This window comes from Pongo pygmaeus, chromosome 5, assembly GCF_028885625.2.
Source record: "Pongo pygmaeus isolate AG05252 chromosome 5, NHGRI_mPonPyg2-v2.0_pri, whole genome shotgun sequence".
NCBI lineage: Eukaryota > Metazoa > Chordata > Mammalia > Primates > Hominidae > Pongo > Pongo pygmaeus.
This window is the reverse complement of record NC_072378.2, coordinates 15,418,187-15,438,717: the sequence shown is the minus strand read 5'-3', so window position 1 is coordinate 15,438,717 and position 20,531 is coordinate 15,418,187. Positions and strand designations below refer to the sequence as shown.

The 20,531-nt window shown below is 46.4% G+C and overlaps 1 protein-coding gene across 9 annotated transcripts in view; it reads right to left on the bottom strand.

Annotated features, from left to right (window-relative positions):
* JARID2 (jumonji and AT-rich interaction domain containing 2) overlaps positions 1–20,531 on the bottom strand; it is a 278,177-nt gene that overhangs the window by 25,179 nt on the left and 232,467 nt on the right. For all 9 annotated transcript variants that reach the window (XM_063665836.1, XM_063665835.1, XM_054491177.2 and 6 more), the window contains 2 exons: positions 12,014–12,249; positions 2,236–3,274 (listed from right to left, as the gene is read on the bottom strand). In XM_063665836.1, coding sequence (XP_063521906.1) covers positions 2,236–3,274; positions 12,014–12,249 — 1,275 coding nt within the window. The remainder of the gene's footprint in view (positions 1–2,235; positions 3,275–12,013; positions 12,250–20,531) is intronic.

The following is a 20,531-nucleotide window of genomic DNA, read 5'->3' as shown; positions in this document are numbered from 1 at the left end:
CCGCCAGCGGCACGGCGGCTCCCTGGGACCTGCGGTGGAAGTGAACCTCCAGAGAGGCAGAAGGCACATCTGCTGGGGTGGATTTTAGGCTATTACTTCAAAGTTATTAAGTTTCTACCACTGTCAGATGGCTGAGCTCAGACCCCAGCCCTGAGGCCTTGCTGGGTCATAGGCAGGTCAGTACCGCTCGGACAGAATATCAGACGCCTTAGACTTCTGGGTGACGCCAACAAGCATAAGCACACCACAGGGAGGCACAGTATGGCTTTTGTCCCGGGGTAAGGGAGTCAAGAGTAAAGAAAAACCTACTCTAAACAAAAGGGGCTGTCATTACGACGTCAAGTGTGCTCTCGAGGCTCCATCATCCACCTAGCAGAGTAGGGAAACTCAGAATGTTTCCCTCCTGTCTGCAGGTCTCCAAAGGCAGGAGGACTTGGTGCGCTTCCATCACTGACTCAGTCATCCTGTGTCCCAAGTAGTCATGGGGCGTGGTCAGCAGGCATGGGTGCACGCGTGTGCAGAGCCTGCTCCCTGCACTGCTTCCTATCACGTGCTATTCCCAACAGCAGAGCACAAACCAAGAACTCTTGCAAGTTAAGGTGACTGTCACTCAGGCATCAGTCCTGGCAGGCACCTGCTGAGGAGAACCACGAAACCTCCACCCTGCCTGGAAGCCTATCTTGCTGCCAAATCCCTGACACTTAAATGATGGCTACATGTCTCCATGCCTTTGAAAATTCAGGATCTCCAAAATGGAGGTGTGGCTTATTTCCTCCCATGGGTCTAGACCAATGGGGGTTGCAACCTTACCTGGATGCACCTCACTCCACAGAATCCACTTAGCCTTAACAAGGCAAGTTCATCCTCGCCCTGTGTCCCCAGTGGCAGGACTGAAGAGACGATGACAGGGAAGGAGGGCTATAGGGGAGCCCAAGAGGAGGCTCTGCCTGCAACCCACCCTGAGGAGCAAGGGTCTGCATGACAGCCCAGATATGCATTCGCTAAGGATCCACTATGACAAGTTTCCAACAGCCCCAGCCAGAGCTGCACCTGGTCTCAGAAAAAATGTCAACAGATCCCTTGACCTGGCCTTGACAAAATCGCCAGAGAAACTGAAGCTCAAGGAAAAACAAAGAGGAAGAAGAGACAAAGCTGAGCAGGATAAAAAATGGCCTGCAGGACCCTAGAAGGCTATGGGCTGCAGAGTGATTCCTCCAAATTCATATGTTGAAGCCCAGACCTCCAGTACCTCAGGACATGAATGAATTTGGAGACAGGGTCTTCAAAGGGGTAATTATGTTAGAATGAGGTCAGTAGGATGGGCCCTAATCCAATGTCCTTCTGAGGAGAGGAGATGAAGACACAGATACACATAGAGGTAGGACCCTGTGAGGACACAGGGAGAAAACAGCCATCCACAAGCCAAGGAGAGAGGCCTCGGGAGAAACCAACCCTGCCGGCCCCTAGACCTTGGGCTTCCAGCCTCCAGAACTGTAGGGAATGTCTGTTGTAAGCCCAACGGTTGGTGGCGCTTTGTGGTGGCAGTCTGGCAGAATCCAGAGGGGCAGCGCTCCCCACTGGCCCCCGGCTCCTGCTCTGACTCCAGCAGTTGTGGGTAGGAGGTGACTGTCAGCCCAGGGGAAGCAAGGGGCCCAGACCCAGAGTGGGGGCTCACCCCAGATCCAAGCTCAATACCATTCTTTTTTTTTTTTATTTTGAGACAGAGTCTTGCTCTGTCACCCAGGCTGGAGTGCAGTGGCGTGATCTTGGCTCACTGCAAGCTCCACCTCCCGAGTTCACCCTATTCTCCTGCCTCAGCCTCTCCGAGTAGCTGGGACTACAGACGCCCGACACCACGCCCAGCTCATTTTTTGTTTTTGTTTTTGTTTTTTTTTTTTAGTAGAGATGGGGTTTCACCGTGGTCTCGATCTCCTGACCTCATGATCCGCCCTCCTCGGCCTCCCAAAGTGCTGGGATTACAAGCGTGAGCCACCGCGCCTGGGAGCTCAATACCTTTCTTGTCCTGCCACCAACGCCCAGGACCTGGGAAGAAGGGCAGCAGGCGGAATGAGCTGAGAAGCCCACTACTCCCCAGACAGGGGAGCCGAACTGGAGTTTCCGCAAGGGAAGAGAACGTGAAGACTGTGAGGGAACTGCGGGGATCTGGGGGCAGGCGGGCAGGCAGGGACACCCCCTGCCATCGCCACCCCACCCCCACCCCCCGCCCAGACCTACCTATGAGCGGGAGCTCGTCCATGGTGATGCCCTGAGATTTGAGGTGCTTCTTGATGCAGGCCAGCCGCTGCACGTTGGGGCCCCAGCGCCGGCCCAGCTTGTGGATGTGCTGAATCTGCGTGACAAACCGCATCTCGTCGTTGAGCTTACACTCGGGCCGCCAGTCCGGAGGGGGGATCACCCTGCACATCCCGAACTTCTCCACCTGAGCGCGGACCGACTCGATGTAGATGAGCGGATCGTGGAACTCCTTGGCGGAAGGCCTGAGGACGGGGATCTCGTCCATGGCCGCCCACCCGGCCTTGCCGCCGCCCTTCTCGGCCTTGCCCGAGTCCTGCGGCTTGTGCACGGACTCCGGTTGCGAGGTAGAACGATTTTCACAGGAGGCGCTGTCCGCCTTGCCATGTGCTTGTCTGCCTGGCGTGCTCTTCCCGGCCGTGGCCCGCTTCGGCCGATTCCTCTCCAGACTGCGCTCCGGCACTTCCTTCTTCACGTGTCCGTTCAGCAGACCTTTCTCGGCCGGGGCCTTCTTGCCAGGGCCTTCGGCGGGGCCAGCCGCCCCTTTCATCTTCTTGGGGGGCGACTGCGGCTTCTCCGCCTGGTGTGCCTCTTCCAGTCTCCTCTTGGAGTTCCGCAGCCCCTCCCGCAGCTGCAGGCCCTCCCGCAGCTGCCGCCCCCCCACCTCCTTAGTGCATGACTTTGGGTTCAACCTGCCACTGACCTTGAGGCCATTGACGGCGGGCCCGGTGGACTTGGACGCCCCCCCGAGGGATAGCACCTGTTTGCGGGTTTTTGCATTGCTACTTTCAGTTTTCCCTGAGATTGTGTGGTTGACAGCGGAACTGGGCTTGTGGTGATTGGGTTTGGTGTCCTTGACCAGTTCTCTCTTGGCTTTGGTGTATGTGACAGCCCCCTTCGTCACCGTGGCAGTGTACTTCACAGTTTTGGATGGTGAAGGTCTGACCTCGCGCATCTTTTTGGCACTGGTTGCACCTGCACCCAGAGATGACATTCGAGTGACTCCGTTTACCTTAGAAACCTGTGGAGCAGCAGAAGCAGAGGTGGAAAAAAACGCACAATTAGTACCTGCCATGAAAATGACCGGCCCACCCGTGAGAAAGGACCCTGGGTGCTGGGGATGAACAGAGCCAGCAGCCTGTAGTGTGATAAGAAGACATGTGGAAATACCAGCAAAGAGAAGCAAAATACACATCCAAGAATTAAGCAGCGATGTCCACTTTCAGAATCCACTGTACACCCATCCTTTGTCACAGAAGTATGCAGCCTGCCCCAGGCGCTTCCTAGTGGGGTTTCCTGGGTGCATTTTCACGTTCCCATGGCTCTTCCAGGAAATTTGGTGTTTCACAATGAAGACCTCCCCACGTGCCACGCAATCACCTGTCCTGAGCTTCGCAGAGTTGATGACAGCAAGATCCTGCTTCCTTGGGGGAAGTGGAGACAGACACACACACATATCCCTGTTCCAAGAAAAGTCATGTCTGCTATTTCTGTGCTCCACATAGCAGCACGACCTGCCCACAGGATTTAGAAATCTATGTGGCTAAAAAAAGAAGGAAAACAAAAATACTATGGAAGGAAAAGAACAACAGTGCTCATGTGGTTTGGCTCCAGGTGGCAGGCCAGGCCCAGAGGTGTGGCTGCAAACTGTCAGCAGCTGCTGTCTGCTTTCCTTGTGGAGACGAGCCCTGGACAGGGCCAGGCTAGATGGAAGAGGGATGCCCCGACCTCACTGGTGAAGCAACACATGCCAACCCTCGTCTGCACACGCTCTTCCTATATTTTTCCACCGTTTACAAACTTTCCCACGTATTTTCCCACCCTGGACAAACTTTCCCATTGGGTTCTATGGGAGCTGGGCAAACAGAGACAGTCTTACAGCTTGGACGCCGTGGTAATCTTGGGACACATAAATGTCAGCGAAAATGGGGAGCGACAATGGCAGACACTAGAAATGCACGAGCTTCAAACAAGAATAATGAAGGGACCCCAATGGGTTGCTGCCGGACATGCTGGTTTCGAGGAGATGTCTTCTCCGTGTCACAGCGTGGCCACTGACCCATCACTTAACACCTTGGGCATTACTTTTCATCTATGATATGAGGTTAAAGTCAGGGACTTCAGGGTTTTATAACCACCACCATCTCCAAAGGAAGAAGCCTAAAAATCACACAATTACTGAGAAACACAGAATAGAAACACTAGCCCCCCTTCTCCCCAACAGCCCGAGAGGAAGGTGCCAGGGTCGGGGGAGCCTGCACTTCCTGGTCAGGAGAGCTGGCCACATGCAGTGATGGCCCAGAGAGTACTGAAACACCAGTGCCACCACAAGGCTGTGCAGGCTACCGTCACACGGGGACGAAGGTCCCCAGATGGCGGGTAATGAGTCTTAGTGACCTTTGTGCTAAACCTAGGCCTGGCCCAGGACCCCCCTTAAGTGGGGGTGGGGCATGGAATGAAAATTCCCAAAGGTGCCGGGTGCGGTGGCTCACGTCTGTAATCCCAGCACTTTGGGAGGCTGAGGCGGGTGGGTCACAAGGTCAGGAGATCCAGACCATCCTGGCTAACACGGTGAAACCCCGTCTCTACTAAAAATACAAAAAATTAGCTGGGTGTGGTGGTGTGCGCCTGTAGTCCCAGCTACTCAGGAGGCTGAGGCAGAAGAATGGTGGGAACCTGGGAGGCAGAGTTTGCAGTGAACCGAGATCGTGCCACTGCACTCCAGCCTGGGCGAGACTCTTGTCTCAAAAAAAAAAGACTTGCCAAAGACATCCAAACCAGTGGCTCTCGGCATCCCCTAGACGACTCATGTAAACACATCACTGGGCCCTACCGGCAGAGTGTCCAAGTCAGAGGGTCTGGGATGGGGCTGAGAATGTGCATTTCTAACCAGGTCCCAGGTGATGCTCTTTGCTGACCTGGGGACTGCGCTTGGAACCACTGAATGAAGTATCAGTGAAGTTTACAAAAATCGAAAAGGAAAGAAGCCACTGAGACCTGTATTTCTCTATATGCCACCAATTAAATGCAGTCCAATCAAAGCCACAAATTCTTGGTAGGACATCACCTCTTACGAGTCAGCCCCATGAAGGCCTCATTCCTAGAGCCAGATCTCCAGCCCCATGAAGAGGCAGAAGCGAAGACCCAGGAATCACACTCTGGCTCTAAAACCACGAGTCACCCTATAAAAAAAGTGGGACTGACAGATGGTCTGGAATAAATAATGGGAAACCCTTTTGGAGAGGAAAAAAAGCACCTGGCAATGATAAATTTAAAACAGATTTATAAAACCAGGGGTAAGGACAAACAGAAATATTCCGTGGTAAGTACCGTTAATCTGCAAGAGGAGGTATAGTGAGGAATGCAAATCGCTTAGTTTTAATTGTTCTTTCAAATGCTTCCACGAAAACCAAAACAAGACAAACATTTAGAAAAACAAAAGCAAACAGTAAACTCCAGCTGGGGCTGATCTTTATTTCCAGCAACAAAGCCTGGTGGGGCTGCCGGGGGGGGGGGGGGGGGGGGGGGCTGGGGGTGGAGGGTGGCGGCAGGGGAATGGGCCTCAGGGTATCCAGGACCTCGGGGAAGGGCTCTATCTCAGGTTCAGACAGCAGAAGACAACACCTCTACAGTTGGCTCAATCTCCTCTTAACCTGTAGGGGTGCAGTCTGTTTCAACCCTACTCCCAGCACAAGAGTCCCTTAAGGAGACTGACTACACGATGCGGCTTCGTATCTTCCTACAGACGGGGAATCGCTAGTCAAAAGGGCAAACTCCAGGTGGTGCCAGACATAACCAACTCCTGTGAGGTTCAGGCATCAGCCACCACTACTTGCTGAGATTTAGTTCAGTGTTTTCCAAACCTGGCACCCCTAAAACCCTTAAGGGAGCTTCAAAATAATGTAAAGCCCTTCCCTCTAGATTCTGTGCTAATTGGTGAGGATCAAGAAAGGGAATCAGTGTTTAAAAGCCTCAGATGGCTCAGCGTTCCCACAAATCCGTGGACCCTACCCTTCCCTAACACCACTGTCCAAATACCAGAGTGCTATGTCTCTCATATTCTATCTCAAATAAGAGTGTAACGCTCAGTGTTCCCACAAATCCGTGGACCCTACCCTTCCCTAACACCACTGTCCAAATACCAGAGTGCTATGTCTCTCATATTCTATCTCAAATAAGAGTGTAAGGCCTTTGGTTCCATCCATTCTGGCTTCTCGGGGGCACCTGAGTTCATGGCTAGCAACGCTACAGGGAAGTAAATTTTGTACACAGCTGAATTCTATATATCACTATCTTCAATGGCAAAAGGAACACCTCGTTTACATCTTTCTGAAAACCTAAATACTGAATTATTGGCAAGGTATAATTCAAATAACCTGCTTTATGAGAAAAATGAGTTGCACTATTTTCCTTCTTGTAACAGTTATCTTCAACAGTATCCACCCAGATATCACACGCGCACGCCCATATTCTAGCTCAGAGACTAGATGGATCTCACAGAACAGCAAAGTTCAAACAAATAAATTACAAAGACTGAAAAAGGCAAGTGTCACTGGCCGTCTTCCTCCTCGACACCCAGAGGGTCCGTGTTCTATGCCCACGAGAGGCCACAGGGAAGATAAAAAGCTAACATGGGAAGCAATCTGCCCCTTAAGCTGCTCCATGTGTCCTAAAAGGGAGTAATAATAAACAGAACCAACAACTCAGCCAGCAACACCATAGTGGGGAAACCTGGGACCCACCAATCTAACAAAAGGACACCCCTTTTCTTGGCCTGGACTTGTCTCTATGGAGCCAACGCTTAATCGGTACAAAAGAAAACAAAAGAATGGAGGAAGGCATTGTCTTACCTTGCTACCGAAGGTCTCCCTCAACCCACCTCTGTATCAATTAAAACCACACAGCCCCAGTTATGCAGCCAGTGCACTACAAGGAAGGTCACCGCTGCACGTCCTGAGGGATTCCACATAAGAGTACACACAGGAAGTCATCTGAGCTCACTGAAGGATTACGTGGGCTACAGCAGGACCCTCCATTGAATGACAATACATTTCAGCTGAGCAGCTTTATACATAAGTGCTTGAAGTTGCTCCTTCTCTCAGCTCTGTTGTGGATTTCTGGCTTCTCAGCCCATTGCCCCCTAGCCCCCCAACCCAGCTCTGCAGAAAGTGAGGTGTCTGCAGCGTGTGCTCCTTGGCCCATAGCCATCCGTCACCCGTATCTCAGGTGATCCCAGGCACACGGCCATGAGATATTGGAGCAACCCCTCCTAGTCATAAGAATGGTTTCAACTTAACAGGCAAGGTTGAGAGCATTTTCAAGTTACGTTCAGCCAGATGAGTACTTGCAACAATACCTCATTCTTCTTGCAGAAGGGATATAAGGTGAGAGATATGAAAGTCCAGGACATCAAACGTTCCCACCTGACTTCGTTCTTAACAACAGAAATTCCATCTTAAAAATTGTACCCAATCCACACTGTGTGCTTGCTTTAAGAATAAAAAATCCCTCCCCTCCACCCCACCACCGACACACACAATATTTAAATCAACTCAATATGATGACAGATGAAAAGGAGAAACATGCACTTCCAAGGCAGAGCAGAAGATGAGAAATGACTCTGATGTTTTTGGTTAACTAAGCAAAAATGTTTTAGTCGCTCAAGATTATGACGCTGTCCTCAGTTCAACCTCAGATTCACTGGCAAGTTCTTCTTCCCCACGAGAGGGAGCCGTTGAGCCGAGGCCTCTGCCAGCCTTTCAAAACAGAGCCAGAGGCCCAGAGAGAGAAACAGTTGGTGGCTGGGGGTAGTCCATTTGCACTTTAAAACTTGAATCAAAAACAAAGAGCCTAAACAGAAGCCAAATGCACTGGACAGACAGTGAGTTACGGAAGGGGAGGAGCAGCCTGCTCAAACACTGACCACAGCAACAGATGGGCAGGAGCCTTCTAGCCAAGGCCAAGGCGAATGGGCTCTAAAAGAGATGCCTGGGTTCTACTGGGCAATCCAGATGTACCTATAACCTCTCCTCCCACTGAAGGCAATGTACTGAGTCACAAATACCACGCCACCAGCAAGTGCAATTCAAATAACAAAATCATGTCATGAGAAGAAAACCTTTAACGTTTTTTAAAACTAATACGATTTTCTATGTTTCCTTCTCGACAGTCGTATTTTCCAGAACTTTAAAAGAATATTCTCAATTCCTTGGCCCTCTCTGAATCTTACTAGGGCAGGACTTTTCTGCAAGGCTTGTACATTTTTCATATGAAAACCTCTTCAGTGACAGTAGCCTATAGCTCAGTGGAAGGTCCTGCAAAACCAGTGGGATTAACCAGTTGATCATTTTCTTCTCACACTCAGCCTCAGCGTAAGAAATGAGAATCACATGTGGCCACATCTGGTGCAATATCCTGGCTTACAAACCACACAAATTTCTACCCAAGTACAAAACCTGCTCATGACTCTCTTGGAAAACTAATACTTCAAAACCCTTGCTAGAAATAAAGCTCGTCTGTTGGACTATCCTAAACTTGTTACTTTCTGTCACTGCATGTAAGCAGAACTACTATTGCAGGAAAGCAACAGAAAAACACCATTTGCTCCTTGGTGAGACCCTTACCAGACAACCAAATTGCCACCCAGGGGCACTCCCAGCCCCATGACAATGCAATGTTATACAGACATGTGCACTGCATGACAAAGACAGTTCATTTGGTATAATCAAGAGTAAACGGCCGGGGCCAGAGCCCTCTCACCAAGAAAAAGGCGTAGGTGAAGTACGCACTGGTGTGTTCTAACTCTCGGGTTCTAGGGACTCCATAAATTGCACACGCTATCAGATGGCATTGCCCAGTTCGCACGAGGGGAAGTGGTTTTAGACTCGGCAGACAGGCGCGTGCACCCACACAGCTCATTACAGCAAGCAGAGTAAAGGCACTTCTCAGCAGCACCCCCTAAAAATTATATCCCTCCACATTTCATACAGTCACATTTATGCTTTTCTTTTAAACTGAATAATAACAAAAAAAATCCACATATCATATTTGAAATGAAAGATCAGAGTATCCTCTGGGCCCATATCGTTCATGCAGTTGAAAAGATGAAAGGTCACAATCTAATCACTTGTATCAAGCAGTCACAAGGGAATCTACAATTTGCTTTTATTGACCTTATTTTCAGAGTACTTAACTAATAGGATCTGAGGGTTTGAAAATTTTCCTTTTATTTCTCACAATGTCCCTGTATAAGGAGTTGGCAAGACGGGCTCCAAAGGAATAATAGGGCCCGGGAAGGTTAAATATCACATCTCAAGTCTCATTGAAGGTCAGAGTCAGAGCCAAATTACAATCTGGAGCCATGGGTCATCCCATCTGGGCTGGTTAGACTGGAACCCGGAAGGAGGAGGAGAGGGAAGAGGGAGAAAGTGGGGAAAGGGTGACAGGAGAGGATCCCCATCAGCACCTGCAGGATCGCCCTGCATGAACATATGGCGCTACCTGCAAGGACTCTACCCTGAGCCCTGGAAGCAGCTGAGATTCCCACACTAACTCAGAGGACAGAGGCCTGCTGTGTGAGGGGCACCCCAGGACCTCTTTCCTGCACCTAAGATCCTGCACAGGGAACAGGTCACACGAACATGCCATGGAGCATGGGGGCAGGCAGGGCCATCCCAGGCTAATGCGGTACTTGCTGTTCCTCCTCAGCTCTTTCCTCTGTCCAGCTGTGCTAATTCCTCTCATCCCCTTACAAAAACCTTCAACTGAATGAAGGCCAAGTGCTGAGAGTGAGCTCTGACCAGCTGAGACGACAGGCGTATCCCACGCATCCCTATTTGTGACCACGCAAGAGGATGTGCGCACCTGTGTCTGTTTGTGCATGAGAACATGAACAGTCACACGTACATGACTCAGGTCCTCTGCCACCCTTCATTCCTGCCTCGCCATCCCAAGGATGGGTTGAGTCTCAGGGCAGAAAGGCAAGATCTGGAAGCTCACCTGGATATGGCCTCCAGTTCTGATGTGGCCCATGAGAATTTTACCACAAGCAAATTAAAAAAACTCAAAAAAGCAAAGTGGGATGAATAGAAGATAAAAACAACCCTACTCTAGGATTCTGGGAAAGCAGACAGGATGCAGTCACATGGTGTAATCACTGTCTTTCTGTCTTTCTCTCTGGGTTGCTTCTAATTCTGTTCTCTTCTATGAGCAAAAACCTTAGGTTGGAGAGTTCTGTACAAGTCTCCATCAGACCAACAGCACTGGGAACAGCAGGGCAGTGAAGAATCACCCAGGACCAAAGCTCAGTGCCTCCCTGGGCTTTGTGCCTCCAGTGCTGACAATCGGGGGGCCCAATGGTTGAGAGATGCCAGGTGAGCACATGGTGTGGTCCAATTCCACAGCATGGCTGTTGTCTGGGAAAACTGAGGTCTGTTTTGGCAACAGTGGCCAGTGTTTAATACGTGCTAGCTGTGTGTGGACTGTGGAAACATAAATGTGGTGATTCTTGCCACACCCAGCCCCCCACCAACTGCATACTATTTGCTAGGTAAAGGTCACATGTGCATGCGTACATACCTGTCTGCCTATGTGTGACTATAGTCACATGTTCACGTTCAGAGAGAAATATCCACATCACCAAGAATGAGAAAGACCACCTCTACCACAAGATGAAATCAAGTATTTTCACACCACAATAACCATGTAAGTCACTCTGCAACACTGCCAGCCACAAAATCTCTTCTGTCCCCTCTACAACTTCCTCTGAAGCTACCTTTAAGGATCATAGCCTCCAGTCTCTTCTAGGGAAGATTTTAACACTCTATCTTTAACTCTGTGAGGAAAGCTCATCAATGATCCCGTGACTCAACAGATGTTAAAATGGAGTGGGGAACAGGAGCACAAGGTATCAGTGAAATGCCACCTGTCCGGGGACCAGCCCTCAGCTGTGTGCCTGCAGGAACCTGCCTTTATCCCCACTACTCATCCCTAGGGTTGTGAGAAATCAATGTCCAGGAATGGGAACATCTGGACAGCAATAATGGCCAAGCCCTGAGGGATTCTTCAAAACTGCCTCACCAGAACCGGCATTATCTGTGGCCCTGTTGGGGGCTAGGGGGTGGGGGGACAGTGCGGGACAGTGCGGGACAGGCAGGGGCAGGAGGTGGTCAGGGTGGCAGCCACCTACACTCTGTGGATGCTACACAGCCTGGGACTCAAATGCCTTCAGTGGAAGAGGTGCCACCCAGCCACACCCAGTTCCACAGACTGCTCGGCAGTGGACACAGCATGCACACATTCTGCTTCAAAGGCCAGGTGGTGCAATGTTAACTTGTCACATCAAAAAGAACAGAAAAGTAGACCAGGATCATCCATTAACAGAACTATCCCATTTTGCAGACGTGTTTCAAAACCTACCCTGAGAAAAACATGTTCCCTGCCACTCTAACGCTCATCTGGAGCCTAGGGTGGGTGGGTGGGAGGAGGCTTAAGTAAAAAAGTGAGTTCACTTTCTTAGTGAATGCAGCTGGTGAATGCAGTGGCACCCAGGGATGGATGCAAATCCAACTGATGGATCTTCGTAGGACAAAAGGTGCAGGCGCCTGCAGCTCATGCAAAGGTGCGCTCTGTCTCTCCCTGTCTTGCTTCTGAGCATCACCTCCTGCTTCTTGAGCCCTCTGAAGATGAATTTTTAAGCTTGGTGAAGTGAAGTAGGAAACTGGGGTCTGACACACATGTAGGCACCCCTGCTGGACTTTACCTGTTTCCGTAAGTCCTGAGCCGACCGATGCAGAGGGGGGTGGTGATGGTTGGCAGCAAGCCCCTTGGCCGAGGAACCCGTGGAAGGGGCCGCTGCGGGGTGGTTCGCTGAAGCCTGCTCCCGGCGGCTGTCAGCCCGGTGATCGCTGTGCTTCTCCTTTGCGGGAGTGGCCTCTTTGCTTTTGTGTTTTTGAACAGGTTCCTTCTCCCGTGTTGACCTGCTGGAACCATTGAAAACTAGAAAGGAAGGAGAAAACAAGAATGAAATCACTACCTTGACCACCACCACGCAGGTTTGGCTTCTGTGTCCCCACCCAAACCTCATGTCCAACTGTAATCCCCATGTGTTAGGGAGGGAACTGCTGGGAAGTGACTGGATCATGGAGGCAGTTTCCCCTATGCTGTTCTCGTGATAACAAGTGCATTCTCATGAGATCTGATGGTTTAAAAGTGTTTCCCACCTCACGCTCTATCTTTCCTGCTGCCACGTAAGAAGTGCTTTGCTTCCCCCTTCGACTTCCACAATGAAAGTTTCCCCAGCCATGCGGACCTGTGAGTCCACTTAACCTCTTTTCTTTATAAATTACCCAGTCTCAGGTAGTATCTTTATAGCAGTGTGAGAAGGGGCTAATACACCTCTACTCCCTGAAGTCAGAAAGAATCAACCATCAAATGTCAGAGCGAGACTCCGTCTCAAAAAAAAAAAAAGTCTATTCTCAGATTTAAAAGAGATGCATTTTGAGGCCAGAGAGCTACTGACATGCATGGGTTGGGGGCGCAGCTGCTTTATCTGACCTATCAGTGACAACAGAGATGAAGAAAGGGATGACAGAACTTTGAGCCAGACCCATTTTCTGTTCCTAAATTCAAAAATAGCAATAGCTAATAGCTAATATTTCTTAAGTGCTTCCTATAAGCCAGGGGAACTATGCTAAAGTCCTGAAGTACATTGAGCCTCTGAATCCTCAGAACAACCCTACTGGACAGGACACAGATGGAGGCACAGGCCATGCCACCTATCCCTGGCACATGAAGTCAGCCTACCTCCCAAGCCCACCCCATCCCACCCCAAACCCCAAGTGGCTACAAGTGAGAATTTCCAGTGAGCATGGTGCTTCCTACCCACGAGGCAGAGACTTCAAAAGAGAACAGGGATGCTCGGGGTTTCTATAGAAAACCAGAAACACCAATGTTATGGGTTTATCCTTCTGCTTTACAGCCCCTTCCCATGGAATAAACGAGCCTTTCACATCCATTTCTCTGGAACCCACAGGTCTTGTCTCCCCACAAACAGTCCAAACAGGGCCTGTTTCTTCAGGGAAGGAGGAAGCACACCCTGTTCCTGGGTTGCTTTAGGCAGATCAGCAAGGGGAAGCTATAGTGATATTTTAGCCATCATCCTGCCAGAGGGAGTTTTCAAAAGGTTACTGTGTCCACTCATCCATCTGGCACTTGAGCAACTCCAGGCCATCCCCACCCCAACCAGGACTGGCAGAACTTCAGGTAGAATTCCCCCACCCCCACAGTAGCAGATGAAAGTGAAAATTATTCCTCCTTTGAGTTGTAAATCTCTTCCTATTGGCTTGCAGAAGGGGAAATCAAATCTTTCCTCCTCTAAACATCTTACCTGTCTGTCCTTTTTGAAGACTCCCTTTTCCCCAACATTCAATCTCACATGGAATTTTAAAAGTCCTTTAAATTATATTAATGCCTTATAAATTGCAAATACCGTCCTCTTTTGCCATTCACTTTTTCATTTGCTGTGGCCAAATCTGCTAACAAATTTCTTTCAGTTTCTTGCTTTCATGCTTAACGTATCCTTCCGTATATTTTCTCAAGTTTTATCAAAGTATAACAATTAAAATGGTATGTTTACAGTATGACATGTTTTAATACATGTATAAAGTGATTAATCAAGCTAATTACCATACCCAATCCCCTTACTTTTGTGCCAAGAATATGTAAGATAAGCAACTTTTGAGTATACACTACATTATTAGTGACTAGTCACAAGGCTGTCCAGTAGATCTCCAGATTTTCTCTCTCCCTTCAAACCAACTTTGCATGCACCCTTTCATCAACATTTCTCCATTCCACCACTCACGCTTTCAAATGGTAAAATAATCTTCTAAGTTTCCTTCTAATTGTTTTCTAATTAAACTGCTTGGATTTAATTCTTTAGTCCAACTGTCATGGTATAAGATGGAGATTTACATTATCCCTATCTGGATTATCAGTTGCCAGCCTTTATCTCAAAGTTCCTTCCAGCACCAGTGATTAATAGATTTTAAAATACTGAAGGAAAGACCAGGCCACGTCAAAATATGGGATACAATCTGATGCTGCACAAGATTCTACTGGATACTCTCAGTTACAGAGAAAATGGAGAGTTTCAAATGGTTGGCATTTATTCTAAGTCTAAGTAACTACCCATTGTCAGAAACCATCAATCATGCCCAAGCTGGCAGTATCTGTGCTAGCTTTCAAGACAAATTAAAAGCAACATCCGTAAGAAGTCATACTTCAATGTGATTAAAAATCAAGCCAAGGGAACATGAATCTCGGCAATTCTTGACTGTTCACCAATTTTCTAAAGCAGTGAACACAGCTTATTAAAATATAGCATAGGAAGTAGTTGCTTTTTTCTTTTTCAAATCTCCAATACTCCTCCAAACTTCTCTGTGCTTTTTCCTGCCATTAAGACATGTCTCATGGTGAGGCCTGCTACGAAGAAGCACCAGTTCTATAATTACTTCTCTTTATTCAGTTAACAAAATATTACTGTATGGGTTTGCCACCCTTCAAAACAATATCTGCAGCTCACTCCCAGCTCTGTTGTTTGCAGCTGGGCAAGTTATTTAATCCTCAGTTTTCCCATCTATAGACTGGGGATAGCAGATGTTCCTGTAGGTAGAACATCTACCACAATGTCTGGAGTGCAGTAAGTAGGCACACGGTATTTGGGAGACATTATCACTGCATGTTTAAAAGGGCCATCTCAGGTTACTGCACAATCAGATTGTGGGCAAATCTCTTTTTGCCTCGTATCCCTCCCTGCAGAGAGAGTATAAAGAAGGGCTTCAATGCAGACAAACACTGGTCCCAGCAAGACCCAATACAACCTCCTACTCCTCTGGGTCATTAATTTGTCCACACTGACCATGCCTGTTACGTCTCCTACTCATGCCAGACCATGAATGAGAGTCTGTGGACAAAGTCCAGCAGAGCCAGGTGCCTCTTAACACTTGCCAGTATCACTTTCATGGGAAAAAGAGGAGTAGCTAATCACCTGCCTGAGCAAAAAGAAATACAACACTGAAAACACATCCCAATTTTCCACTAGCGACGTATGGTCAGATCAGTGGATCTCAAAGGAGATTTAAAGACCCTTCGAGGACCTAGAAACCCTTGCAGGAGATGTGCTAGGGTCGAAACTATTTCATAATAATACAAAGACATTATTTGCCTTTACAATGGGTAGACATCTGCACTGATGGCACAAAAAATGGTAGGTTAACTATAAGGGAAATGCATATCAAAACCACAATGAGATACACCACTTTACATCGACTAGGATGTAAAGTCATATCATAAAGATGGATAATGATGACTGATTGCAAGGATGTGGAGAAACTGTAACCCTCACACACTACTGGCGGAAATACAAACTATCTCCTTTTCAGATAGTTCCTCAAAAGGAGAAACGCAGGAGTTCCCATATGACCCACCAATACCATTTCCAGGAATGTACACAAGGGAAATAAAAAATATGGCCAAATAAAAACTTGCACACAAATATTCATAGCAGAATAATTACTAATCGTTAAAAATTGGGGGAAATCCCCGAAGATCCAACTGATATTTATTTAGAGAAACATAAAGTGGTATATCCATACAATGAAGTATTAGCCATAAAAAGGAAATCAAGTACTGATACATGCTATAGTACATTTAATGGGTATATTCTATAATGTGTGAATTTTATCTCAACAAAATATATTTTTAAAATATGGGTGAAATCACTGGTACTTTAGCATAAACAAAGGCAATGGCACCAAACAACTGTACACTAATCTAATATGCATTTCATCCCTGCTACCATGGATTAGTAGCAGTTAAAAAAAAAAGAACCAGTTTCACTTAAGAATGACCTTGATAAAGTCATACAAACAGTGAGTATGACTGAATCATGGCCCCTGAGCACACACACTTTGTGTGACAAGATGCTATTACACATAAAGCACTTCTCCTATATACAGAAATACAATGATCATCTCTAGGGAAAAGCACTTGTGTGACTGTGCAAGTTTTGGGCTAGCCCCTTTTTTTCACAGGATGTTATTTTTATTTCAAGAAGGACCAACACACTATAGTTCTTCGGACTTAGTTATTTGTAGTTTTTACTTAGTTACTAGATTTTTTCAAAAATGAACAGAACAAGCCTGTCTATTCAAGGAAAGTAACTAATAGTCGTTGCTGCCAATGACAGAATTCATGCTTTCAGGCAAAAATTAGAATTTCAGAAAACCAGTATCTGCCATCATGAGTTCGACAGAAATTCTTTGATGATGTACCCTTGTTCATTACCAAAGGTGCTAACAAGAACTCACTGAACCATTATTTTCGAATGAACAACACAGGATGCTACAAAATAGTGCATGGGTTAAAGGTCCATTCAAAGAAAAAGACAAATCAATGGATATTAATGTAACAGTATGAAAAGTTCACTGATACAGGTACAGGTTCCCAGAGCAACTGACCTGTAAGAAACTACCGGTAGAGCCTACTATCTTATCAAGTACTGAAATCATCTACAAAGGCCGTTTCGCATGTACATACATATTTATCCGAAACTGATTTTCTTCATATACATCAACCAAACTATGTACTGCAACACTCAAGAGATGAATACGGAAGCTGTATCATCTAATATGGCTGTATCCTACTTAGTAAGACATTAACGGGATTAACAAAAAGGTCAAATAATGTAACTCTTAATAAGTTTTTGGTTTTGGACTATGATTATTTTTCATTAAAAAATGCTATATGTGTTTAATATGTAACTGGTTTGTGTCATTTTTTAAATGAATAAATATCTTAAAGTGTCTTCACTTTTAATTCTAATATGGTAGACATGAGAATTAAAGCTGATATTAATAAATATAATCCACATTAATAAAAGCCTTTTGGGGTCCCTCAATAACTTCTAAAAGTAGAAAGGGTCTGGAATTCAAAATGCCTGAAACCCCGGGGCCAGATCATCTGTTCCATTGCTCCTTACATGATGATTTCAAGAAGCTTCATGTGTCGCATAAAAACTGACAGAAGTCACCTGTTCGGTGATAAGTCACTTGGCAGGGCAAGGCCAGTTGCTAAGCTGGGATTTTCACAGACATTGAAGAGTGTGACTGTGGTTAGTTAGCAGTATCTTTCTTATCTGAAAAAAAACAGATCCTTCGTTGCAGTATCCGTACCTGAAACCAGATGCACAACTCTCTGGTTGTATTTTGAGGTCACAAAACCTACCGCTCTGGAAAATACTATGGACAGCAAAGCAGTGAGTACTAGGATTATAGGAAAGGGGAACCGGAGGGGAGACGGAGGAAGGTGAAATTAACATAGTGAACCATAAACTGGCTGCTCTGAGGACTTCAGCAAGGTACTCTACTAAAGAATATGTTGATGAGTATCTGGAAATGGAAGAGTTTTCAAACACACAGAAATTAAAAACTGAATCAAATTAACTTTCATTTGCAAACAAAGAGAAGGTTTCCAAGCAAACCCACTTTTTGTAACCATCATGCTGTTTTAGAGCAGCGATATACCCAAATGGCAAACATAGCCAGAAAGTCAAATCATGTGTTAAACGGGAAGTAAAGGGGCAGGGGGAGGACTGGGCAACACCGACAGAGCCAAAGACAAGGTATATTTTGTACTCAACAGCTCATTAATTTTAAGTGTCGTGGGAACCTGCCAGTTTTACTCCTCCAAGTAATTATCTTTTGTCTTAATTTGTAAGATTCGAGAAAGGGAGAGAAGAGGAAAGGAAAAAAAATATTCACTCTCACAGGGAAAGATTAAACCCTGTGAACACAAGAGAGAGAAAGACAGAAAGTTCAATGTATAGAAGTCCTCCACACACTGTCCCCAATTAAAAGAAATAATTGGACTAGTTTCTTTAAGGAGAGAAAAAAAGCATTCATCACTGTGAACCATATTAGGAAATTGTATTGTACTCAGATACAAATAGCTTTACATTAACGAACAGAGACAAATATATTGATTTGTATACACATACTCTGAAAGTTAAACGGCCTATAGAAAAGTGTTTTCACACCACGGCAGGCAAAATCTTTAAATCCAAAGGCTGTTATTTTGATTTAGGGTCACCTCATCCCTGAGAAGGTAAGATTTGCTCCCAATGAGGGATGAAAAAGATATGGGCAAAAGAAGTTACTTTAGAAACATATTTAATAGCAATCCTGTAACAATTTGAAAGGTAGAGAGCTACACTTTCCTAGGGGAATTCACATCTATACCTCCAGGGAGCTTGTCCTAAACAATGTTCCCCAAAAGCTTTGTTCGCATATTTAGATGCTGACACAAGTTTCCTAGAAGAGACCCTCAAAGAAGGCAGCCCTATGAAAAACTGATCGCAACGTTTTTAACACCCTCACTACATGCACAGACTCTTGATTTTGATGTCTAGTTCTGCTCATCAACACCATTTGGGCCTCAATTCCCTGAACTACAGACCAGCTGGTTGCTTCCTCTTATCCGCCCTCCAGGACTTGCTGAAGTATTTTGAATAAAGTATATAAGTGCTTTGCGTTCTTCACAGAAAGGAGTTATGCAAATATAAGAAGAATGATCTTTTCGAAAGCTCTTGCTGCAATGGCAAAGATCCACATGGGAAAAATATAATTTTTAGAGAAAGCTGACAAAGCTGGCCTTCTACTTTTACCTGTCTCCAAGCGCCTCCCAGAACCAGATGCCCGTATCTTGCCAATTACTCATGCTAATAAAGGCACCTCATCCAAACACAAGAGAGAATCCTGATGTGTATTATTAGATTATTAGATGTGTATGAAACAGGAGTCCTTACTTGGCATCCAGCAAAAGTTATAAGATATCCTGGGATTATGCAGTGTATGACCTGAAATAATATAGTTCAGAAGGCCTAACCTCCTTGAAAGAGAAAAATCCAGACAAGGACCATTCCAGAAAGTCAGCCGAAACATCTGCTAGCAAGGCAACAAAGGAAAAGAAGACCCTGAAGATGGGACCGAACTAACTCCCAAATTAAAATACCTTCTTCCTGTCCACACCCCAAAACAAATGAAAGGGGCAAAAAAAAAAGAATCACTGTAAATAAAGAAGAAATGTGTTAAGCAAGGGAAAAGAGATCCACCGCAAGTTTCTGATCTCAAGCCAGATATTTAAATGTACGCTTCATGTTATTACAAGGCATCCCTTCCTTGGGCAAGACACAGACTCCGTCAATTGGCTGGCATTAAATCCCTGTTACTGTACAAAAGCCACACTTGCTCCCTGGAGCCAGTTCAACTTTGAGTCACTATTGTCTGAAAACAATGGAATGTCTGCCAACCTGTGCCAACAGTTCAAATGGATTTTAACGTAGCATGTGTGAGTGCTGTAACCCGGTTTGCCCTGGGCCAAAACAGCTCCACCAACGTAGCTACAGCATCCACGTGTAAAACTAGGGAAAGCTGCAAGAACACAGCTTAGGTGAGCAAAAGCCCCATTATCAGCTTGCATCCAGCCAGCAGCTCACTCGCACAGGGAACAAACATCAACCTGGGATGCAAGAGAGAGAACCTTCAGCTGCCTCTGTACTCCGAAACTCCAGTATCATAAGCAAATTCTACTGGTTTACAGGCTTTGTAAAACCCTTCTGGAACTTTCACACAATGAAATCTCTTTCACTTTGATCACAATTATAACAGAAATCTGGAAATAGAATGTTTAAAGCCAATCACATCTTCTTCCTTTTCTATAGAAGAACTTAAATTCTGTAATATTTTTCCCACCAATTACCACTTGGTTGTCACTCTCGTCATGATCTCCAAGTGTGAATGCATTATGTGCAATGATAAAATAACAGACTTGGATATATCTTCCCTTTACACAAATTTCTTGCATATATTCCTGCTAACATACGACACTAAAAATTAAAAGACCTTTATGACAATATAAAGGTCAGGACAACAGAAAGACCATAAATCAGGATGAATGGTTTTTGTCATCCTGAAAAATGGCTTCTTGGCCCTCTTGGCCCCCAAAAGCACTGAGGAAAGGATGGCAGACCTGACGATTACTAGTCCCGCGGCCTGTGTGGGCATCAGTCACTCTAAAATGTTTGCGTTAACGGCAAGGGAGGAACAGCTGGACAAATGGCCTTATGGGGCAACGGGCAGTTGGTCTGCAAGGGTCTCGTGCTTTATCACTGGCAAGAATCAAGGCAAGAGCACAGAACTGCAGGTTACACTCAGAAAAGG